The sequence below is a fragment of the Triticum aestivum genome, chromosome 7A, assembly GCF_018294505.1.
Source record: "Triticum aestivum cultivar Chinese Spring chromosome 7A, IWGSC CS RefSeq v2.1, whole genome shotgun sequence".
NCBI lineage: Eukaryota > Viridiplantae > Streptophyta > Magnoliopsida > Poales > Poaceae > Triticum > Triticum aestivum.
Genome location: NC_057812.1, coordinates 273799483 through 273823054, shown reverse-complemented (window position 1 = coordinate 273823054; position 23572 = coordinate 273799483). Strand labels below are relative to the sequence as shown.

At 44.1% G+C, this 23572-nt stretch overlaps 1 protein-coding gene across 1 annotated transcript; it reads left to right on the top strand.

The window, feature by feature from the left end:
- Window positions 1-6526: 6526 nt before the first annotated feature.
- Window positions 6527-11278, top strand: LOC123152188 (probable RNA methyltransferase At5g51130). The gene is made up of 8 exons (XM_044571800.1): window positions 6527-6910; window positions 7746-7860; window positions 8486-8533; window positions 9602-9854; window positions 9967-10054; window positions 10156-10221; window positions 10634-10702; window positions 10789-11278. The coding sequence occupies exons 1-8, from the start codon at window positions 6674-6676 to the stop codon at window positions 10876-10878; spliced, it is 966 nt and encodes a 321-aa protein (XP_044427735.1). The 5' UTR covers window positions 6527-6673; the 3' UTR covers window positions 10879-11278.
- The last annotated feature ends 12294 nt before the right edge of the window (window positions 11279-23572 follow it).

Sequence of the window (23572 nt, the reverse complement as noted above, 5' to 3'; positions counted from 1 at the left end):
CTTCTTGATTTCTACCTCCGCGGCTTTTAGCATCGCGAAGAGCTCAGGAATAGTCTTATTCATCCCTTGCATATTATAGTTCATCACGAAGCTTTTGTAGCTTGGTGGCAGTGATTGAAGAACTCTGTCAATGACACTATCAACAGGAAGATTAACCCCCAGTTGAGTCAAGTGATTATGATACCCAGACATTTTGAGTATATGTTCACTGACAAAACTATTCTCCTCCATCTTGCAGCTATAGAATTTATTGGAGACTTCATATCTCTCAATCCGGGCATTTGCTTGAAATATTAACTTCAACTCCTGGAACATCTCATATGCTCCATGACGTTCAAAACTTCGTTGAAGACCCGGTTCTAAGCCGTGAAGCATGGCACACTGAACTATCGAGTAGTCATCAGCTTTTCTCTGCCAGACGTTCATAACATCTGTCTGCCAGACGTTCATAACATCTGGTGTTGCTCCTGCAGTAGGCCTGGCACTTAGCAGTGCTTCCAGAACGTAATTCTTCTGTGCAGCAATGAGGATAATCCTCAAGTTACGGACCCAGTCCGTGTAATTGCTACCATCATCTTTCAACTTTGCTTTCCCAAGGAACGCATTAAAATTCAACGGAACAATAGCACGAGCCATCTATCTACAATCAAACATAGACAAGCACGATACTATCAGGTACTAAGTTCATGATAAATTTAAGTTCAATTAATCATATTACTTAAGAACTCCTACTTAGAAAGATATCCCTCTAATCCTCTAAGTGATCACGTGATCCAAATCAACTAAACCATGTCCGATCATCACGTGAGATGGAGTAGTATAAATGGTGAACATCAATATATTGATCATATCTACTATATGATTCACGCTCGACCTTTCGGTCTCCGTGTTCTGAGGCCATATCTTTTATATGCTAGGCTCGTCAAGTTTAACCCGAGTATTCCGCGTGTGCAACTGTTTTGCACCCGTTGTATTTGAACGTAGAGCCTATCACACCCGATCATCACGTGGTGTCTCAACACGAAGAACTTTCACAATGGTGCATACTCAAGGAGAACACTTATACTTTGATAATTTAGCGAGGGATCATCTTATAATGCTACCGTCAATCAAAGCAAGATAAGATGCATAAAAGATAAACATCACATGCAATCAATATAAGTGATATGATATGGCCATCATCATCTTGTACTTGTGATCTCCATCTCCGAAGTACCGTCATGATCACCATCGTCACCGGCGCGACACCTTGATCTCCATCGTAGCATCGTTGTCGTCTCGCCAATCTTATGCTTCCACGACTATCGCTACCGCTTAGTGATAAAGTAAAGCATTACAGCGCGATTGTATTGCATACAATAAAGCGACAACCATATGGCTCCTGCTAGTTGCCGATAACTCGGTTACAAAACATGATCATCTCATACAATAAAATTTAGCATCATGTCTTGACCATATCACATCACAAAATGCCCTGCAAAAACAAGTTAGACGTCCTCTACTTTGTTGTTGCAAGTTTTACGTGGCTGCTACGGGCTTAGCAAGAACCGTTCTTACCTACGCATCAAAACCTCAACGATAGTTTGTCAAGTTGGTGCTGTTTTAACCTTCGCAAGGACCGGGCGTAGCCACACTTGTTTCAACTAAAGTTGGAGAAACTGACACCCGCCAGCCACCTGTGTGCAAAGCACGTCGGTAGAACCAGTCTCGCATAAGCGTAGGCGTAATGTCGGTCCGGGCCGCTTCATCCAACAATACCGCCGAACCAAAGTATGACATGCTGGTAAGCAGTATGACTTATATCGCCGACAACTCACTTGTGTTCTACTCGTGCATAACATCAACGCATAAAACCTAGGCTCGGATGCCACTGTTGGGGAACGTAGTAAATTCAAAAATATTCCTATGCACACGCAAGATCATGGTGATGCATAGCAACGAGAGGGGAGAGTGTTGTCTACGTACCCTCGTAGACCGGCAACGGAAGCGTTGACACAACGTAGAGGAAGTAGTCGTACGTCTTCTCGATCCGACCGATCCAAGTACCGAACGTACGACACCTCCGAGTTCTGCACACGTTCAACTTGGTGACGTCCCTCGAGCTCCGATCCAGCAAAGTGTTGAGGGAGAGTTTCGTCAGCACGACGGCGTGATGACGGTGATGATGTTCTACCGACGTAGGGCTTCGCCTAAGCACCGCTATGATATGACTGAGGTGGAATATGGTGGAAGGGGGCACCGCACACGGCTAAGGAACGATCACGAAGATCAACTTGTGTGTCATGGGGTGCCCCCTTGCCCCCGTATATAAAGGAGGGAGAAGGGGAGGTGCGGCCGGCCCAAGGGGTGCGCCTGGAGGAGTCCTACTCCCACCGGGAGTAGGACTCCCCCCTCTTGCCTTGTTGGAAAAGGAAGAGGGAAGGGAGAAAGAGGAAAGGGGGCGCCGCCCCCCCCCTTCCTTGTCCTATTCGGACTAGGGGGGAGGGGGAGCGCGGCCTGCCCTGGCCGGCCCTCCTCTTCTCCCTTAGGGCCCATGTAGGCCCAATAACCCCCGGGGGGTTCCGGTAACCCCCTAGTACTCCGGTAAAATCTCGATTTCACCCGGAACATTTCCGATATCCAAATATAGGCTTCCAATATATCAATCTTTATGTCTCGACCACTTCGAGACTCCTCGTCATGTCCGTGATCATATCCGGGACACCGAACAACCTTCGGTACATCAAAACACAAAAACCCTAATTATGATCGTCACCGAACTTTAAGCGTGCGGACCCTACGGGTTCGAGAACTATGTAGACATGACCGAGACACGTCTCCGGTCAATAACCAATAGCGGAACCTGGATGCTCATATTGGCTCCTACATATTCTACGAAGATCTTTATCGGTCAGACCGCATAACAATATATGTTGTTCCTTTTGTCATCGGTATGTTACTTGCCCGAGATTCGATCGTCGGTATCTCAATACCTAGTTCAATCTTGTTACCGGCAAATCTCTTTACTCGTTCCGTAATACATCATCCCGCAACTAACTTATTAGTTGCAATGCTTGCAAGGCTTGAGTGATGTGCATTACCGAGAGGGCCCAGAGATACCTCTCCGACAATCGGAGTGACAAATCCTAATCTCGAAATACGCCAACCCAACAAATACCTTCGGAGACACCTGTAGAGCACCTTTATAATCACCCAGTTACGTTGTGACGTTTGGTAGCACACAAAGTGTTCCTCCGGTAAACGGGAGTTGCATAATCTCATAGTCATAGGAACATATATAAGTTATGAAGAAAGCAATAGCAACAAACTAAACGATCAAGTGCTAAGCTAATGGAATGGGTCAAGTCAATCACATCATTCTCCTAATGATGTGATCTCGTTAACCAAATAACAACTCATGTCTATGGTTACGAAACATAACCATCTTTGATCAACGAGCTAGTCAAGTAGAGGCATACTAGTGACACTCTGTTTGTCTATGTATTCACACATGTATTGTGTTTCCGGTTAATACAATTCTAGCATGAATAATAAACATTTATCATGATACAAGGAAATAAATAATAACTTTATTATTGCCTCTAGGGCATATTTCCTTCAGTACAACCTATCAAGAACAAAGTTGTGAATTAATCTCTTCGTATTGATGCCCTCATCACCAAGCCCACTATCACTGATGCCTTCTCTTCCGGCACCATAAGTAGTGTGATCATTTTAGAAATATGACCAGTTATATTCTACTTGTATCTATCTTTATCTTGCGGTTCCACTGCTCACTGTCGTGGTTGCACTGCTCATGTCAGATTAGAGTTATGGTGCCCTGCGAAACACGAGCAAAGTTTGAACAATCCAATGGTTATATTCTACTTAAGCTGGGACCACTATGCATGATATTTTGTATGAATCGCTATGAGAGAGAGCTGGACAATTATATAGCAAATTGGGTGTCGTATTCAATTGTATCCATGGAAAATATATTATGATCTCTAAACTACAGCAGTGTACAAAGAAACGACAACCAACAAAGGAAGCGGAGGCGGGCGCTGACAGAGATGACAAAGCCAAGTCTTGGAAGGATGACAGTCGGATAGATATCTCATCTCTACTTCTGCTCATCTCCATTTATTAAGACACGACAACATATGTATATATATGATGTGCGCCCAACTCTGTCTTGAGCATTGCCCGTTGCTGAACCTGCACATGAAAAAATGACAAATGTTCTTATTCTTGTTCTGCCTTATGCAACTTCTACATAATGTGAATAGGAGTAAGCAGGTGTCGTATCCAGAATTTTTTTGACCATTAGTAACTTCTACATAATGCATCATATTCTGTATGTAATGTCGAAGTATCGACATCAAGATTACATGACAGAAAGTGGGAATTGAAGTGGCCAACTAACCAAGCCTAGGTGAAAGGAAATCTTGAATCTGTCCATTCATGTCTGATACAAAGAACTGATCATTAGCACTGCAATTCACACAAAGGTAGCTATTTTTGTTTTTCTTATATAAATCCAAGAAATACCACTAATACAATTTATCAAATTGCGATACTGACAAATTGAGTTCCATTGCCCTTCAGTGTTTAGCAGTTGCCTTTAAACGGGATTGTAGATAGCCTCAAAAAATGGCATATCTCTTTTCACTTACTTTCTAAGTGTCAATGCTGAACTTTGTGTGACACAAACCCTAACTTTTCTGACATGCAACGCTCCCCAGGAACATGGGAGGTCAATGGGTTCGTGTGTGTTGAAATAGACCTGGTCCCAGAGTATCACTCATCAGAATGACCGTCCAAGGCACAGATCATCCAACATCGGCAATAAAATTGAGCAGGCTACAACAGAGGTAAGGGTAGGCTCTAAGGGCAACTCCAACGGTGACACCGACTCTTTCAGCTCTGTTTAGTCCCACAAGCCAAGGTTGTCTTGATGCTCAAGACATGATTGTTTCAGCCAGTCATCATCGTCATCGCCCCTCTTTTTGGTCCAAAAATGAGGTTGCCTCTGCACACCAAGCAACATGACCATGATACCCCGTTACATGTGTGCACACATCCAACCATCAAGCTCAGGAGCTGCTCATACCTGGAGTCAACCGACCAAACCCCCATGATGCGGACGACACGTCAGACAAACACCATACGGTTCCCAGCCAACGCCACACCCGAATCCAAGGCAACAGAACGGCGGTCGCTGGCAGCGGTGCGGAACTGACGTGGCCGCCAACCCGACGATTGGCCAGTGATCCGGCAACAAGAGCTCGCCTGATTCAGCATAGGGTTTGGGTTGTAATCAAATGTAACAAAATGATGAGGTGAGAAAGATGGTTCAGCCTGTGTCTGAATCATTCAGCCTCTCATTATTTTGAGAAAATAGGCTCAAGACAAGGTATCATCTATCAGCCTGCTTAAGTGAGTTTCGTAGTGGAGTGTTCCTTGCAGTTTAGGAGCACACCACAGATTCTTGGTCATTCAAATAAAGAGTTTTTTCTCGGAGAGAGAGAGATGGGGATCGTACCGGATCCAAAGCAACAGGTAGCCAAGCTGCGAGAAATCCATCGACGGCGGCTAAGATCCCGCGTCGGCCCGACCAATCCCTCGACCGAAACGCATCACGGGCCCCGCCGTTTGGTCCCCAGCCCGCGCCGCCATGGATGTTCCCGCCGCACGGGAGGGGCGGCGACCCAGCGAGTCCGTCGGTCGGGAGCCTGGATGGCGCCGGCGGATCCCCCCATCATCGCCGCCCTTCGGGAAGGGGTGCGGCCCCAGCCGGCGTGAGCTGGGTTGGCCACTCTCCCATCTGACGCCGTGCCTCCTCTCCTCTTCCTCTCTTTCTCCCTCCTCTCTCTCCCTCTCATCTTCTCTCTCCTACAGATCTAATTGAGCGCTGCCGCTGTCGCCCTTTGCCTGCAGGTCGGCGCCGTGGTGGGGATTCGGGAAGGAGGAGGGGGAGGAAGGGAGGAATGGTGCGGCGGCTGTGAGAAGGAGCGGGTGGCTGTGGGCGGTGGGCTAGGGTTTGGTGCAATTATGTCCAATGGGCTCCTCGCCCCTGTCACGGGACGCCCGACGCGCGAGGGAAGGTTCACCCGCCCGAAGATGACCCGCTGCTGAGACAACCAATGCAAGCTTGAGACGAGCCCACTCGTCATTGGGCAAGGAAAATGACTGGGAGGTGAAAAATGATTTAACTGCAAGTGAAGATCCAACGGTGCAGCGAGCCAGAGGGGCAGATCCGACGGCCGACGAAGCTTGCAATCGGGGGAGCATTCTGGGAGCGAGTTGGCTAGCGTCTGTTTTGTTTTAAATTAGCTCCCAAAACAGCCCAAAAAGGCTAGCTAAACATGTCGGTGGGCCGGACCGTTTACTTGTTGTGCCGTACCTTTTTTTGAGGGAGTATGGCATGAGTGCTGGCCCGTATATTAGGTGTGCCTGGATGGGCCGTGCCGGGCCGGCCCATCTGGCTAGGTCTGTTCGCCGTGTCCTTCCTCCCTTTTCTTTTTCTTTCAGGTGCGCTGGCCTGTTCTGTTTCGCTGCTCAAGTCGGCGCCGCAAAGCCTCTCGCCTCGAAGGGTTTCTTCCTCCGCCTCGCCGTCCGCGCGCTGTTCCCCACTACCGTCCGCGCGAAGCGAGACAAGGCGGCGGCGAAGAGAGCCACCCCTCCTCAGGGGATGGCCACCACGGCTGCGCCGGAGGGCGTCGCGCAGCCACCTTCCGCTGCCAAGGGGCCCAAAGGAGAGGCGGAGAGAAAACAGAGCGACGCACAGGGAAGAGGAGGAAACGGCGGTGGTGGTGGTGGCGGCGGCGGCGGTGGTGCAGGTGGTGGGGGCGGAGGTAGAGGGAAGAAGCGGAAGAACAAGGGAGGTGCCTTCATCTACGGAAACTACAGGAACTACTACGGCTACCGAGTGAGTTGAACCGTGCTTCTCCCCTCCACTCTGTGGCCTCTCTCTAACAAAGGGTGAATCGTCATTGTGTTGTGCATGCCGTGTAGTTATTTGGTGAAATGATTTGCTGGAGATTGCTATGTTCCTGGGACTGGGATGGTTTATACGGACTAGGATTCTTAGCTGAAAGCGGTGGAGCTTTTGCTTAGGACGCGCCCTAACTATTTGATGAAATGCGCTAATAGGTTTCTGCGTTGATTTGTGTCTCAGAGCTGGCAGAACTTGAGTTTTGCAACGAGGGCCCGTGGTTCCTTTTTTTTTGTATTGAATGGAAACTGGAGTGAGATGAATATACTTGTTTTGTTTGATTCTAGTTTGTGGTAGGCCAGCATAGACGTTATCTGTATTTTGGTGTTAAATTGCCGCTTTTACGCCATACCATTAGCTCATCATTTCATTGGTTTAGACAATCCAACCATTGTGGTACTGTGTGTGACATGGCTGCCGAATTTCAGGGGCACAGTAATCACCACTGCTTTGAGCCTTTGACCCCATATTGGACATGTAATATAATTTCTGATTAATAAATGCCCCAAGGTGTTACTGTAATGGCTATTGGCATAGAAGGAGTAAGCAAGCATGGAGCCTAATTGCACGTACTTGTTTTCACAGATCTGCTTATGCTAAATTCACCTGTACAAAGGAGGCAAATAGATGGATAGAGGGTCTATTCATTAGATTGGACATTTAATTGTTCTATGCTGCACATGATAGTTCACTTCATACGATAAAAGGACACTCGATGGCTGGATCAATCAATCTTAGCTGATAACTTCAATCTTTTGATGTTCAACAGATTGATCGTAACGTTGGTGAAGATCCCCGCCTTGAGATATTCAAGAAGGAGTGGTTTGCAGGCAAGGATTGTCTCGATATTGGATGCAACCAAGGTTTGGTCACAATCGGTATAGGTAATGTTCTGGGGATAAAAAATTTGTTCTGTTTTGTTTGGTTAATGATCTTCCGGTCTTATTCTCATGTCTTCAACTTCAATGTAATCTTCTGTTCTTGAATTAGCAGACTGCTGTTACTGTGCAGTTACATTGTTTTAGTTTCTATTGTTGAATATGAAAGTCTTATCCATATTAACATAAGCATTATTTAGCTAATTATTGTAAATATTCTTTGATTTATTCATATGGTTACGTTAGGATAATTTTAATCGAGTATGTGCCATCTATTGTAGGTTGCCACTTGTAATACAGTTGAGACTGCCCTACATAAACATGTCAGCTACCTTTGTTAACTTATTATTATAATGGTCTGCAATAGCATAGTTTTCATTTGACAACTCTTGACCGTATAAGAACTGAATGCCAATTAGCTGTAGCTGGTCTTTTGCTTCATTATTCTGTGCATTGATGACTTAGTGACTCTTCTGACACTCATTTGCTAGAAATCAATACATCACAGGTGACATATACAATTTTTTTGGGGCAGATGTCACAATTGCAAGAGAGAGATATTGTAGAATGTTCTAAATAAGTTTCCTGTCAAACACAGTTTCTCATCTCTAATTTTCTTTACCTTGTGCAGCGACGAAGTTTGAATGTCGAAGCATCCTTGGAGTTGACATCGATAAAGGTTTAAACTGTTATTGTAATATTTAATGAAGTAATATTGTATATTTGTAATACAGATTTCATACTGTTTGTTTTTAGTGCATGAAGTACCTGGTAGTTGGAATCTTTCGAAAAACAATCTGAATATCTGATTGATGCTTGTCTCTCAGCAGCCTTTATGTACATTTTGTGTTTATATATATAATGTTGCGCGCTGAGAGCATTAATACTCATTTCTGAACAACATTAAATGCCAGTAAGAAAATCTAGTCCTGTTTGACCGGTTATTGCATATGCCAGCTCAGTGTTGCTAGTACAACAACAACAACAACAACAACAACAACAACAAAGCCTTTAGTCCCAAACAAGTTGGGGTAGGCTAGAGGTGAAACCCATAAGATCTCGCAACCAACTCATGGCTCTGGCACATGGATAGCAAGCTTCCACGCACCCCTGTCCATAGCTAGCTCTTTGGTGATACTCCAATCCTTCAGGTCTCTCTTAACGGACTCCTCCCATGTCAAATTCGGTCTACCCCGCCCTCTCTTGACATTCTCCGCACGCTTTAGCCGTCCACTATGCACCGGAGCTTCTGGAGGCCTGCGCTGAATATGCCCAAACCATCTCAGTGTTGCTAGTAGTTCGTAATTATTGTATTGACACAATGCTTGTGAGGCATGTTGTGGTTGCAAGTCTAAAGAAGTAGAATTTGGTGGGACATTTTTTTTAATGGCATAACATCCTTGCTGATGCCCACACCGTCCTGTTCACAAATTCGATGTTTCTCTATTGATAACGGAACCTATCTTGAAATTATGAAACTCTGTATGACATTTATAATGTTAATTTGTTCTTTAGCAGAATGTGCATTTATGACAGTCAAACTTGTTTTTCTGTAATTTTCTGATGTTAGATGCATGGTTCGTAATTAAGTAATAGTATTTGACAGATTACCAATAAATATCATCAACCATAATTGAATAGTGCCTTGTAGTTACGTAATGTTTGTGTGTTCTTGGCTTGCGCAATGTAGTATGGTTAGCTGTGTTGGGTTTGTCAAATGAAACTGATTCTGATATTAACCTTGTAGGTTTGATTGACCTTGCTAACTGGAATTTAAGAAGGATATCTCGAACAGGCAATGTGGCTCCAGAAAGTGCCAAGGTCCATAACTCGTCAGACTCCACAGCTCAGAGCTGTCCAGAAGAAGTGGTATCTGAAATGCCAAATGGAAATATTTCTAAGGACGAACAACCTGATCTTTTTGAAATTGTCTCTTTTCGGTCTGAAAATTTTGTACAGAGCAAACACAAATATGCAGAACAGTATGACACCATCATGTGGTAAGTTGCAAATTTACAAGCGAGACATGTCAGAGATTTTTTGGTTTATTTGTATTAGTCACTATCCAAATTGAATGTCATCTTGATTGGTTGTGCTTTTGTTCTCTTGCAGTTTGAGCGTGACAAAATGGATCCACCTGAACTGGGGTGATGATGGCATAATCACTTTGTTTGTGAAGATATGGAGTCTTCTAAGACCGGTATCTATTTATCTTTTGCTGTCCCTAAATTGGATCTCTGTGGTAAGAGGAAAAACTAACAATACCTTGTCTTCTTTCCGCTTGCTTCTCTTGTTTTGCAGGGAGGGATTTTTATCATGGAGCCTCAACCTTGGACCTCGTATAGGAAAAACAGATTAGTGTCAGAGGTAATTTCTGATTGTCAGACTGATGACTGATGCTACATGATTTGTTTTTAGCTTGAGATGGTAGTTTCAACTTTAGAGCTCTAACTCTGTTTGTGAAGGCCTGAAGGATAGCCATGAGTATGTTGCATTGAGCTGTTCTTTTGGTCCCTTGCTCGTTTCAAAGCTAGATGTACTCCTTGGTTTGAATTGCTTCCTGGTCTTTCATCATTTACGTGTTTTTTCTTTCTGAAAAAGTCTTTCATCATTTTCGTTGGTGTCTACTCTCACCCAACCTGCTTTTGTTTCCCCTGATCACACAATCTTTCTTAGTAACAAAAATCCTGATCCATCGATGAAACAATTATTTCTTCTCAATCTTTCATGGGGTGAAGTTAACTCACATCATCCTGTCCTTTTTTCTGGTGGATTTCAGTTTGCCAAAGAAAACTTCAAATATATCTGTATATACCCTGAGAAATTCCGGGAGGTACTTCTTGATAAGGTGCATTCTATATCGGCAACTAATGCTATGTTCTTTTCCAGTTCCCTGCAGCAGAATCGTTGTAAACCATGCAGTTGTGCTTGCAGGTAGGATTCAGGTCAGCAGAGGTGATTACCAACAGATTGGTCGGATCCGTCGCTGGTTTTGACCGCCCAATTGAAGTTTACTACAAATGATGGAATGAGATTAACGCCTGCCTCTTGCTCAGAGGCTCATCTGTTGCTTCGGGCGCATAAGTTTGGTGCTGCGGGATTCGTCAAGCTTCACCGGTGCTTTCTTTGGTACAAATATGATGATCAAGGTTTTCACATAACTCTGGATTAGCAATTTGTGGAAGTGTCATTTTCAACAAGCGCCCAAGGAATGGTATGGATAGGGTGGTGGTGGTATTGCCTTCACTAGGTGGTTTTCGATACTTTGCCAGAGTTTAAGCGTCTGTATAGATGAATGTTAGATGCCAGAGAAAACCTTCCAGTGATTTCGCTTCCTATGAACAGGCTAGTTTTCTCGCGCTCTTACAATTGCAACCGCTTTATCGTATATATAAACCGGCAAATCTTGGTTGGATTAGATCAACTTTCAGACACTGTACTTGTTACATTGCTCAGCTCTGGAGCTGCATCGCCAATGTCGCAGTCCCTTGCAGCTCAAGCTGCACCTGAGCCCACTCCACGAGCACTTTGAAGAAAAAGCCATTGATCAGTCACCGTCCGGATATGCAACCACATTCCAAAAGCTCCAAGGATCTTCCAAAAATAAAAAAGAAGCCCAAAGGAAGGCACAGCTCGGCACAACCATCTCCATCCTCTCCGCTGCCCCAAGCCAAGCAAGGAATCCCTTCTCTCTCTCAACTTATCTTATCTTATATAGCCAGCTCGATCGCAGCGAGCTGCTATGCATGACTGCATGAACTGCGCCTGACAATGGTGTGCATGGGCGTCGCCGAGTGCCAGCACATCCACCGGACGGCGCTGGACTACTTCCTCGCTGTGCTCATCGTCGTCGCAGCCGTCGTCGCGGTGAGGCTGCTCATCTGTGCCCTGGTGCGGTGCCTCAAGGACGGCTGCGTGGCGCACCACCACCACCACCACCACCACAGCCCGGCGACCACCGACACCGACGAGGACATGGAGGTGTGGGCCGGCACAGAGCTGGATATCCATAGGCATGCTGATCGGCATGGCCAGCAGGATCGTCGGCCGGAAGCCGTCGAGGTGGTGGTCCCACCACCGGCTAGGACCACGGCATAGTCCTAGCACGCTGGCTAGTTATTGTACTGTTCGTATTTCCTCTCACACATTTTTTTATACTGTTCGTATTCGTTAAGCTTGCTTGCTCCATCCAGGTTAGTCAGTTTGACAACACGAGAGCGGATCATCTGCCATGCACGAGTTATCCCGTGCATGTTCTGCGCCGTGGTCAGGTTGTGTGTCAGAACCATTTGTAGTGTCAGGTCCAGGATTTTTTTTTTGAAACTATGATAATTTTTATAGCAAATTCGAAACTATACACCTTAATGCATAAAAATCAAAAGTATCGCCCTGTTGGCCTCCTGTTGGCTGAAGAGGGACTTTTCGGTCTACCGTTGGCCGAAGAGGGAACCATTGGCCAAAGAGAACTTTTCGGCCAACCGTTGGCCAAAAAGTGGTCTTCGGTCAACACCTGCTCTTCTGTTTTAAGAAATTCATATCAATTAGGATTTTTAGTATTTTAATTTGATTCTTTTTGCATTAGATTATAAATTTTATGAAGTTTCTGTAAATATCAATTTTGACTAGATTTGAGAATTTGAATTTGAATTTTCATGAATTTTCTCAAATCACTAGATTGCCTATAATTTGAGCTAGGGGTATTTTTTAGATGATTCTTTTTTGCTAGTGGTTCTTTGTGACTTTGTTTATCAGTAGTAATTAATTGGCAAATTTTAGGATTATTTAAAATTAGATTTTTATGAAAACAATTCCGTTTTAGTGTTTTATAGGTTCTGTGCTATTTCTTTTAATTTTAATTACTCTAAATTGTTTTCTTTAGCTTTTTTGACATATTCTTTTAGTTTCTGTTAATTTATCAGTAGCTATTTTATTTGTAGTATTTTTTGTATTTTATTTCTTTTATCCTACTAGAAAACTTTGAGCTTGATAGGAGTTTATATTTAAAAGTGCCTTATAAATCCTGTACAACCATTGCCGTTTTATACATGAAAAAACTATACTTTCCCGCAATCTTTTTCCCTCCATTTTCTTTCCCGTCATTTTCTCTGCTGCCATTTTCTCTCGCCATTTTCTTTCCCGCCATTCTCTTCCGCCACACTAAGGAGGCTAGTGTAGTCTCGTCAACATGTCCGGTTATCCTTTTGATCATAGTTGTTTTCACCCTAGTATGTTCAAATGTCTTTTGAGTTTAGACACCAATTTCACGATAGACAATAGGATAGTTCCATGGGACGAACTCCTCAGTAGTGACACCTTACTGAATGAGTTGGCTCACACATTAAGTAGGTGCGGGTAGCCTGCAAGGACCTTTGAGGAGATACGAAAAGAACTTCTCAGGTTGCATGGAAGATGGAATAAGCAACAACATAAGGGTGAAGCATTCCTAAAGGCTGCAGCAGAACATACTTATTTATTGACCCAAGACAGCGAGGATGAAGATGATATTTTCATGCTGAGCACCAAGGGCAAGAGTACCGCATCGTCAAAGGGCAATAGTGCCGCATCATCAAAGGGCAAGAGTGCTGCATCGGCGGAGGATGACGATGATGCCTTCATGTGAAGTGTGAAACACTCTCTAAGAGAAGTCATAAATGTGAAACACTCTCCGATGATGATGACGAAGCTGCAAACACTTATGACTTCTCTCAAACAGTGTTGCACACTCCACCACCAGCACCGACGCAGGAGACACATACCGTGTCAGACAATGTTATCTACGGTCATGGACACCGTGAGGCTCATTTTATAAGTTGAGAAGAGAAAATGGCGAGAAAGAACATGGCGGGAAAGAAGATGACGGGAGAGAATGGAGGGAAACAAAATGGCGGGGGAGAATGGCGGGAAAGAAAATGGCGGGAAAGAAAATGGCGGGACAGAATGGCGGGAGAAAATGGAAGGAGAGAATGGCGGCAAATAAAATGATGGGAAAGAAAATGTCAGGAGCAAATGGCGGCAAAGAATGGCGGGAGAAAATGGCGGCAAAGAATGGCATAAAAGAAAATAGCGGGAGAAAATGGAGGGAAAGAACGGCGGAAAAGAAAATGAAGGATAAAAGAAATAAAATACAAAAAATACTACAAATAAAATATCTACTGTTAACTTAACAGAAACTAAAAGAATATGTCAAAAAAACTAAAGAAAACAATTTAAAGCAATTAAAATTAAAAGAAATAGCTCAAATTAAAAGAATCATATAAAAAATACTCCTAGCTCAAATTATAGGCAATCTAGTGATTTGAGCAAATTCTTGAAAATTCAAATTCAATGTTTCAAATCTAGTCAAACTTGATATCTACAGAAACTTCATAAAATTTCTATTCTAATGCAAAAAGAATCAAATTAAAATATTAAAAATCCTAATTGATATGAATTTTCTAAAACAGGAGAGCATGTGCTGGCCGAAGACCACTTTTCGGCCTATTGTTGGCCAAAGAAGGACTTTTTGGCCAACGGTTGGCCGAAAAGTACTCTTTGGCCAATAGTTGGCCAAAAAGTTCCTCTTCGGCCAAATTGGCCGAAAAGTCCCTCTTCGGCCAACGGTAGGCTGACGGAGTGATACTTTTGATTTTTATACATCAGGGTGTATAGTTTTCGAATTTGCTATAAAAATCATCATAGTTTCAAAAAAAAAATCTCAGGTCCATGCATGCCCCACCTCTCTCTATAACTCCATCCCAGAAATATGTCATCTTATTTCTTTCTATGCAAACAAATTAGATGCCTGATATCTTGCGAAACAAAAGTTTGATTTACATTTTATTTGGACAAATGTGTTTATTCCGACGAGATATTCAAAACAAGACCAATATTGAATATATTACTTAAAAATAGGACGTGGCTAGAGAGCGCCGTGGCGCTCGTTTGTTGCCTAGAGCGCACAACCGTATATAGTAATTATATGTCCTTGTGTCTAATTGTCTACACTAGAAAAGAAAATTGTTTGGCCACAACCCCGTACGCACATGGCTATCAATGAAATCAGCCTAAATCATGTCCCACGTGCATTTATTTAGGGGTTCAAAAAGTTGTAAAACCATAACTTTTGATTCAAGCATCGAAATTCAGTTCCTTTTCAACGTCAGGTTTCTCACGACGAGTTCTTCAAAACTAGATCCTATATAAGTAGGTTTCGTCAAACTTTTTTTCAAGGGCAACTTTGGGTACAATGAAGGCAACTATAGTGCTATAGGGAAGCAACTTTCTTTTCGGCCTAATAGGACTGACTATTAGGTTGGTTTGCGTAAAAAATGAGAAAACACACACAAAATATAAGCAACTTTAGTGCTACATACAAAGCAATTTCACTGCACTGTGTGTATTTGTGAATTTTGCTAACATTATCCCAACTTGCGTATCATGACTTCTCAATTGCTTATTGTTGATGATCAGTTCCTACACTTGATGTTCAAGTGCCTATACATGCTATAGATTGCCTGCCAATGATGTATAGTTGCCTGCTATTGCTAATTAGTTGCCTACAATTGCTGAACAATTGCCTAACTTTTCAAAATAGTTGCCTACAATACTATGAAGTTATTTATCATTGTTTTCTAACTTGCATACAAACACTCTGAAGTGGCCAAGATTCCCCATCATGTTGCTTGCCATAACTAGCAATAGTAGACATAAGAGGATCACCGGTAGATGACTTCATAGTATTATAGGCAATTTACAAACAACGACATACTAGCGTGAACAGTAGGCAACTTAGAGGTACTAGTGAGGAAGTTAGGAGAAAATTGAACAAAATTAACTAGGACACAGAAAGTAGTGAAGCTGCCTGCTTTAGCACTAAAGTTGCCTCCTGTAGAAGGAAAGTTGTGATATTATCTACCACTTTTTCGAAGTTGTTTTGTATCATTAGTTAGATGCTTATTGTTGCTAATTAGTTATTTTTAATGGAGCGAAGTTGCTTCTGTTTAGCACTAAAGTTGCCTCATCTAGCATAAAAGTTGCTTTTAAAAATATTAAAGAAATATATCCATGTGGAGTTTAGTTTTGAAAAGCTAGTCACGACCTGACTAGCCAACTCATGTGTGTTTTCTATCATTATATCTAAAGATTTCAATGATTTTTGTAGGCAACTCGACAAAAAATCAAGAATTTGTGTAGGTTTGTAGGCAATTGTCTGATCCGCCCCTCTATGAAACTTCTGATAACCCCATATGCAACTTCTCATCTAACTCCCGCGACCTGACTAGCCAACAACCGTGCGCTCAGTAGCATTGGCAACTTAGGTCCCCTGATGGACAACTTTCATAGTATTTTAGGCAATTGCGGATCACCCGTAGGAAGCTTCGTAGCGATGTATGCAACTTGGTTTTTGAGGTAGACAACTAAGAAACCATGTTAGACAACTTACTACTTTAGGGTGAGCAACTTTCACAGTATGATAGGCAACGGACTATGTAACCACCTATTACCTATTGCACACAACTAAGTAGGAGGCTACTAGGCGAATTCACATACACATGGTGCAATTCTTTTAGCATCAAAGTTGCTCATGTTTAGCACTAAGCTTGCCTCATCTAGCGTCAAAGTTGCTTTTAAAAAAATCATCAAAACATATTCATATGGATCTAGTTTTGAAGAGCTCGTTACAAGGAACTCAACGGTGAAAACGGATCATCAATCCGACATGCAGTGTGAAAGTTATAGTTTTTTGAATTTTCTTGTACCAGAATTAATGCACGTTACGTCATCGCTGGGTTGGTCGGACGATGTGAAGAAAAATCAACGCACTATAGTTGAAGAATCTTTTCACATATAGAATAAGTGGGTGGACAGTTTATCAAATATGGAATGAGTCTGTTGCATCGTTCGGTCCATGAGCATGCGCTCAGGAGCCCGAAAAAGTGCAGCTGCACTTTTAAGTATTTATGATTTTTTTTTACAAATATATTCAAGAGTGGTCTTATTTTGAAGTCCTAACTTAAGGAACACAAATATGCAAATGAATTGTAAATCAAATTTTCAGTTCAAAAGCTAAAATGGATTCTAACATTAAATCAATGGGAAAAGCATGGGTTGGTGAGAGGAGAGAGAACACATGAAAAAAAGGTTAACAGTGTGAAAAAAGTGACCGGTTCATGTGACCCATTTGACATGCATGAACACGAATCTTTATCATGCATGATCAACAGCCAATGCATGCACGGGATGTCCCGTGCATGGTATATATATTTTTCTTGTCACTACACGTAGTCTGAAGTTTGAACACTTCTTAATCAAGTTACAAATGGCAGCTATACAGCGTGAGATTGAAGGCACTGATTATTGCAATATTTGATCTCAGCTCTATTTATACAGCAAATATATATCTTCTATGGATTTTGAAATAATAAACAAAATTGAGATTTAGTATCATGCATATTTGTGAACATCAATTTACTAACAAAGATTCTCACATTTGTACGATAAGATAAGGGACTAACTAGAAACCAATCGACTGTAAATTTAATTTTGGTCAGTCGATTGGTCTCCAGCGGTCTACTGGAAAGTAAGGGCCAGATGCGCGTCTTCAACCTCCAGACTGCCGTCTTCTTCCTTCGAACCGTCGAGCCAACGCCGGCCTAACCATCTGCTAACCCTCCCCCCCCCCACCACCACCAATTGCCGCCCACCGACGTGCCCCCCTTCCTCCTTCCCCCCACCCCGCCGCCATAACTCTAACCCCGGGCATGAACCATTTTTTTCCCGTCAAACTTACAGCCCCACCCTAACACCCCTAAGATAGATAATGAGGTCGCCTGCCACCCTAAGATAGACCCATAGGGCTTCTCTAGCGAGCCAACAACTACTTCTTCCTTCCTTCCTTCCAAAATGGACTGACCCAACAACTATTTTTAGGCGACTTACAAGTAGCCATTGTAAAAATAAATAAATTATTCATGTTATATTTTTAATGTAACACTAATGCAGAACCAGGCTATAGGATCGGTTCGTAAGGCCCTTTATTGCCGGTCCTGCAACCGGCACTAAAGGGAGGGAACTAAAGCCCCCCTCCTTAGTACTGATTCAGCATGAACCGCCGCTAAAGGACCATCACGTGGCACGAGCCAGCGCTGGGGGCGGGGAGACCTTTAGTACCTGTTGGTAACACCAAGCGGTACTAAAAGTTTTGGGGGGTTTTGGATTCATGATTTCTTTTTCCTTTAATTTTGTGTTTTCCATTTAATTATTTTTCATTTGCTGGTATTTTACGATACTACATATTGTACACGTTATGCATATATATAAATAGAATTTCTCGTAGAACCGATCATATATATATATCATCGAATGTCTCGCACCATCATTCACACATACACATGTATATATATATACAATTTGGTATATACAATTTCTCCTAAATGGAGGCATTACTACGATAGCGGCAGTAGCGGGTAATGGAATTCTCCTGTGGGATCTATGACATGGTCGAGCAAAAATCCCGCTATTTCGTCTCCAATTGCTCGTACACGCTCCATTGGTAGGAGCTTCTCTTGCACCTCAGAGAATTTTTAAGAAGGAGATTAATATGCATGTATTAGTTGTGTGATTAGATACCGATAATGATGTAAAAATTGTGAATAGTGTTCTGGCAAACGTACTCATCGCTGTCTAGCATTTCTGGTCCTTTCGGACGCCATCATGCGAATGTTCTAGCAAATGTAGTATGCACATAAACTAGTCCCCGACGCCTGCTTCATGGCCTTTACGAGAATAGAATTCAATCAGATACTAATTAATCAAGCATGATAATTAATGGTATTGAAACTAGAATTAAAGAGATGGTAGCTAGCTAGTAGTACTTAAAATTAGTTACCTTGGGTTGAAACCAATGCAGCTTTTCTTTGAATGGGCCTGTAACCGCTTTGATGAACTTTTGCCAAGCCCTGCCGCCGGCAAAGAAAATGAATAAAGGAGTTATTAATTAGTTAATATCAGGAAATGACGAACTGAAGAGGTGGACATATAGGTCAATAATGATTGAAATTACCTGTTGCATATCCCCTTCACGATTGAGTAGTCTTTAGGTTCTTTAAGTAGTCAGTCCAGTACTTCAACTGTTCCTTCATCAATTTTAATAATTAACAAGATCCAGTGATACCTGCATGCGCATACGTTTGCATGTATAAATTAAGCGGGTGCTACCTCTTGAGCACTGCGTTGGTTTTCCCTTGAAGAGAAAAGGGTGATGCAGTAAAGTAGTGTAAGTATTTCCCTTAGTTTTTGAGAACCAAGGTATCAATACAGTAGGAGACCACGCGCGAGTCACCTCGTACCTACACACACAAATAAGAACCTCGCAACCAACGCGATAAAGGGGTTGTCAATCCCTTCACGGCCACTTGCAAGAGTGAGATCTGATAAAGATAATAATAATAAGATAAATATTTTTGGTATTTTTATGATATAGTTTGAAAGTAAAGATTGCAAAATAAAGTAGATGGAAAACTTGTATGATGGAGAATAGACCCGGAGGCCATAGGTTTCACTAGTGGCTTCTCTCAAGATAGCATAAGTATTACCGTGGGTATAACGCCCTCGATGCGGCTATATCTCCCACGTGTCAAAGCACGACTTAGAGGCATAACCGCATTGAAAGCAATGCCGCAAGTGAGGTAATCTTCACACAACCCATGTAATACATAAGGGAAAAGATATATAGTTGGCTTACAATCGCCACTTCACACAATTACATGAATAAAGCATTACACCATCCAGATACAATCAAGGTCCGACTAGGGAACCAAAATAAAAGAAGAACCCCAAAAGCGACAAGGTCCCCCGATCGACCCCAACTGGGCTCCACTACTGATCAACTGGAAATGGAACAACACAAAGGACAAGATCTTCATCGAGCTCCTACTGAGCTCAGTGGCGTCACCTGCACGGACTCATCGGCACCTGCAAGCTGATTTTGGAAGTATCTGTGAGTCACGGGGACTCAGCAATCTCACACCCTCGTGATCAAGACTATTTAAGCTTATGGGTAAGGTAAAAGTATGAGGTGGAGCTGCAGCAAGCGACTAGCATATATGGTGGCTAACATACGCAAATGAGAGCGAGAAGAGAAGGCAAAGCACGATCGAGAAACTATGATCAAGAAGTGATCCTAGAGAAACCTACGTCAAACATAACTCCAACACCGTGTTCACTTTCCGGACTCCGCCGGAAAGAGACCATCACGGTTACACATGCGGTTGATGCATTTTAATTAAGGTCAACTTCAGGTTTTCTACAATCAGACGTTAACAAATTCCCATCTGCCCATAACCGTGGGCACGGCTTTCAAAAGTTCAAATCCCTACAGGGGTGTCCCAACTTAGCCCATCACAAGCTCTCACAGTCAACGAAGGATATTCCTTCTAGCGGGAAGACCCGAACAGGCTCGGAATCCCGGTTACAAAACATCCTCGACAATGGTAAAACAAGCCCAGCAACACCGCCCGAATGTGCCGACAAATCCCGATAGGAGCTGCACATATCTCATTCTCAGGGCACACTCAGATGAGCAGTCCGTACAACTAAAACCAGCCCTCGAGTTTCCCAAGGTGGCGCTGCAAGGGGCTCTATCTTGGACCAACACTCAGAGGAGCACTAGCCCGGGGGGTTAAAATAATGATGACCCTTGAGTCTACAGAACCCAAGGGAAAGAAAAGGCTAGGTGGCAAAAGGTAAAACCAAGGCTGGGCATTGCTGGAGGAGTTTTATTCAAGGCGAACTGTCAAGGGGTTCCCATTATAACCCAACCGCGTAAGGAACGCAAACTAGGGCGGCAAGAGTGGAACAAAACACCAGGCATAAGGCCGAGCCTTCCACCCTTTACCAAGTATATAGATGCATTAATTAAATAAGAGATATTGTGATATCCCAACAAAATATCCATGTTCCAACATGGAACAAACTCCAATCTTCACCTGCAACTAACAACGCTATAAGAGGGGCTAAGCAAAGCGGTAACATAGCCAAACAACGGTTTGCTAGGACAAGGTGGGTTAGAGGCTTGGTTCAACAATATGGGAGGCATGATAAGCAAGTGGTAGGTATCGCAGCATAGGCATAGCAAAAGAGCGAGCAACTAGCAAGCAAAGATAGAAGTGATTTCGAGGGTATGGTCATCTTGCCTGAAATCCCGCAAGGAAGAAGAACGAGTCCATGAAGAAGACAAACGGGCGTAGTCGAACGGGTCCTCACAAACGCGACGTTATCGGTACCAACCCAAAGAAGCATACCGGAAAGAAGCAAACAACATGGTAAACAACCACCACATAAGCATGACACGATGCGCAAACAAGTATGATGCATGTCCGGTTTAATGAGGCATGGCATGGCAAAGTGCACAAACAATCCTACAAATTAAGGGGAGCTCATTATGCAATGGAGTTGCATATTGAAGAAAACACCACATGACTTACTTAGTTCTCTCTCGTTTATGTACCCAACAAGATTAAATGTTGTTAGCATGGCAAGAGGTGAAGCATGATGAAACTATCTAATCTAGGCAAGTTTAAATGAGGCCGGAACAACAAAACAACAATTCCGGTAAATCCCCATATGCATATATTAGGTTTGGTACTGTTCTGCCCTAAACATAATTTTAGAGTTGTTAAACATGCAAAGTGATGCCACCATGTTAAACTAGGCATTTTCTACCTCATTTACATATAAAGTTTATTAGGTTTGGAGCTACGATTATTTAGTTATGAAATAAAGCATTTTAACATAACATAGGAGCAAATTTAACCAAACAACATTTTATACATTTTAAGCATGGATGAAAATGGAAAATTATGAAACTAGACAAAATTCTAAGCAAGTTTCATATATTAAGTTTTTACATGTGATGCTTAGTTTGTGAGTTAAAATATGCATGAAGTTTAAGGGGCTTCCTGTAAAACTAGTTAGTCTCTGGATAATGTTAAAATCACCAGAACGGAAAAAAGATGCAGGTGAATCTGGTGGGCACTCGGGAGCTCACCATGGGCCTCGGCCCAGTCGCTGGAGCTGGTTGCAGGCTGCGAGAGCGATGGGTCGAAGGAGAGGAGAAGATGGGCCGACTTGGTTCGGTGCCGCAGGCCGGCTTGGGCTGGCGGAGGTTGCAGCTGGGCCTAGGAGGCGCTGCGAAAGAGGCAAAGCAGGGGTGCGGTCAACGCGACTGGACGAAAGCGGTTTCGTCCTCCTCCTCGGACGAAACAGGGGCGGGTCAAGGCAGAGGTCGCAGTCAGGCAACGACGACGGATGGGGCTTCTACTCCGGCGACGAGGAAGTGCAGGGAACGGATGGAGGCGCGGATCTGCGTTAAGATGAGGAGGACACAGGCGAGCAAGGAAGCAGGGGCTTGCCAGCGGCGTGGCCGGATGCGGCGGACCTCCTGCTGCGTGCGGGAGGCAGGAGGCGCGCGGTCAAACGTAGGGGACGGGCGTTGCAGAGGAAGCAGGAGCCATCGATGTCGTCCTCGTCGCGGATGCAGGCGCGCAGCGGTGTAGGCTTCGGCGAGCGCGGAGGACGGAGCTGAATCGCGGTAGAAGAATGCCCCGGGTAGCCATGGCACTGGTTCACTGTGACAAAGAAATGAGACGAGGCGGAAGGTCAGGGAAGAGCAGCTCGAGGAGGAAAGGAAAGAGAAGGTGGAGAGGGACGACGCCATGACCTAGACATCTCGCCGGCTCTGTGTGAACGAGAAGCCGGAGACCGGCTAGCTCGGGAGGTCGAGGAGGCAGGGGCTGGCGCAAGAGTGACTTGGCACTGATGCGGCCCAGACGCACGGTCAACGACGCTGCTGTCTCGGGCGGGTGCTCATCGTCTATGACCGAGCAGAGCAGCGGTAGCAATAGGAGAGGCCACGGTGCATGGCACTGGGCCTGTGGCCGCCTACGGCGACGCTTGCAGGGAGGTCCAGTGACCTGGGGAACGGATCCGGGCAGCGAGGACGGTTTCAGGCGAGGAGGCGCTCGGGAAGGAGGCTGGCTGCGGGTGGAATGGATCTGGGAGGGGTGCAGCTCTGGTTGGCTGGGCGATGGGATAGAGGGAGATTGAGTGAGGGGATCCCAAGAGGATTAGTGGCGGCGGCCGAGAGGGATCGATGGGACAAGGCTCCTAAATTTTAGGGTTTGACTGATATATATACTAGAATGGAGATAGGAGGGAGTATTTTGGATCATCCGATCAAAATTGGACGGTTCAAGAAAACTAGGTTAGGAAGCCTAGAAAGAAAAACGGAGACGTTTTGTACATGTTTGGGGATGATCCGGACATAGCAGTGGCGACAGTCCGGGTCGGGTTCGGGACAACTCTCGGACGCGCGCGAGGGGGGGGGGGTGCGGGCTGAAGAGAGAGGTTAGGTTGGAACTGGCGGTAGGTAGAGAGCTGTGTAGACGGTCTCGAGCTGAGAGAAGAGAAGAGAGGGATGCCCGGCGACTGTTTCCGGAGACCGAAAACGTCCGACGTTTGACCGACTATATTGTCGCTATAGTTAATCGTTGGGGCGTCAAACGAACTCCGAATGCGATGAAACTTGACAGGCGGTCTATCTACACTATAATAAGACCACACGCCAACTTTCATCCCATTCCGAGAACATTTTCCGGCAACTTATAAAATAATATCTCGGACGTGCCGCGGGCGCGTGCAATTGTGTCTGGGCTCAGAACGGACAACGAACGGAACTGGG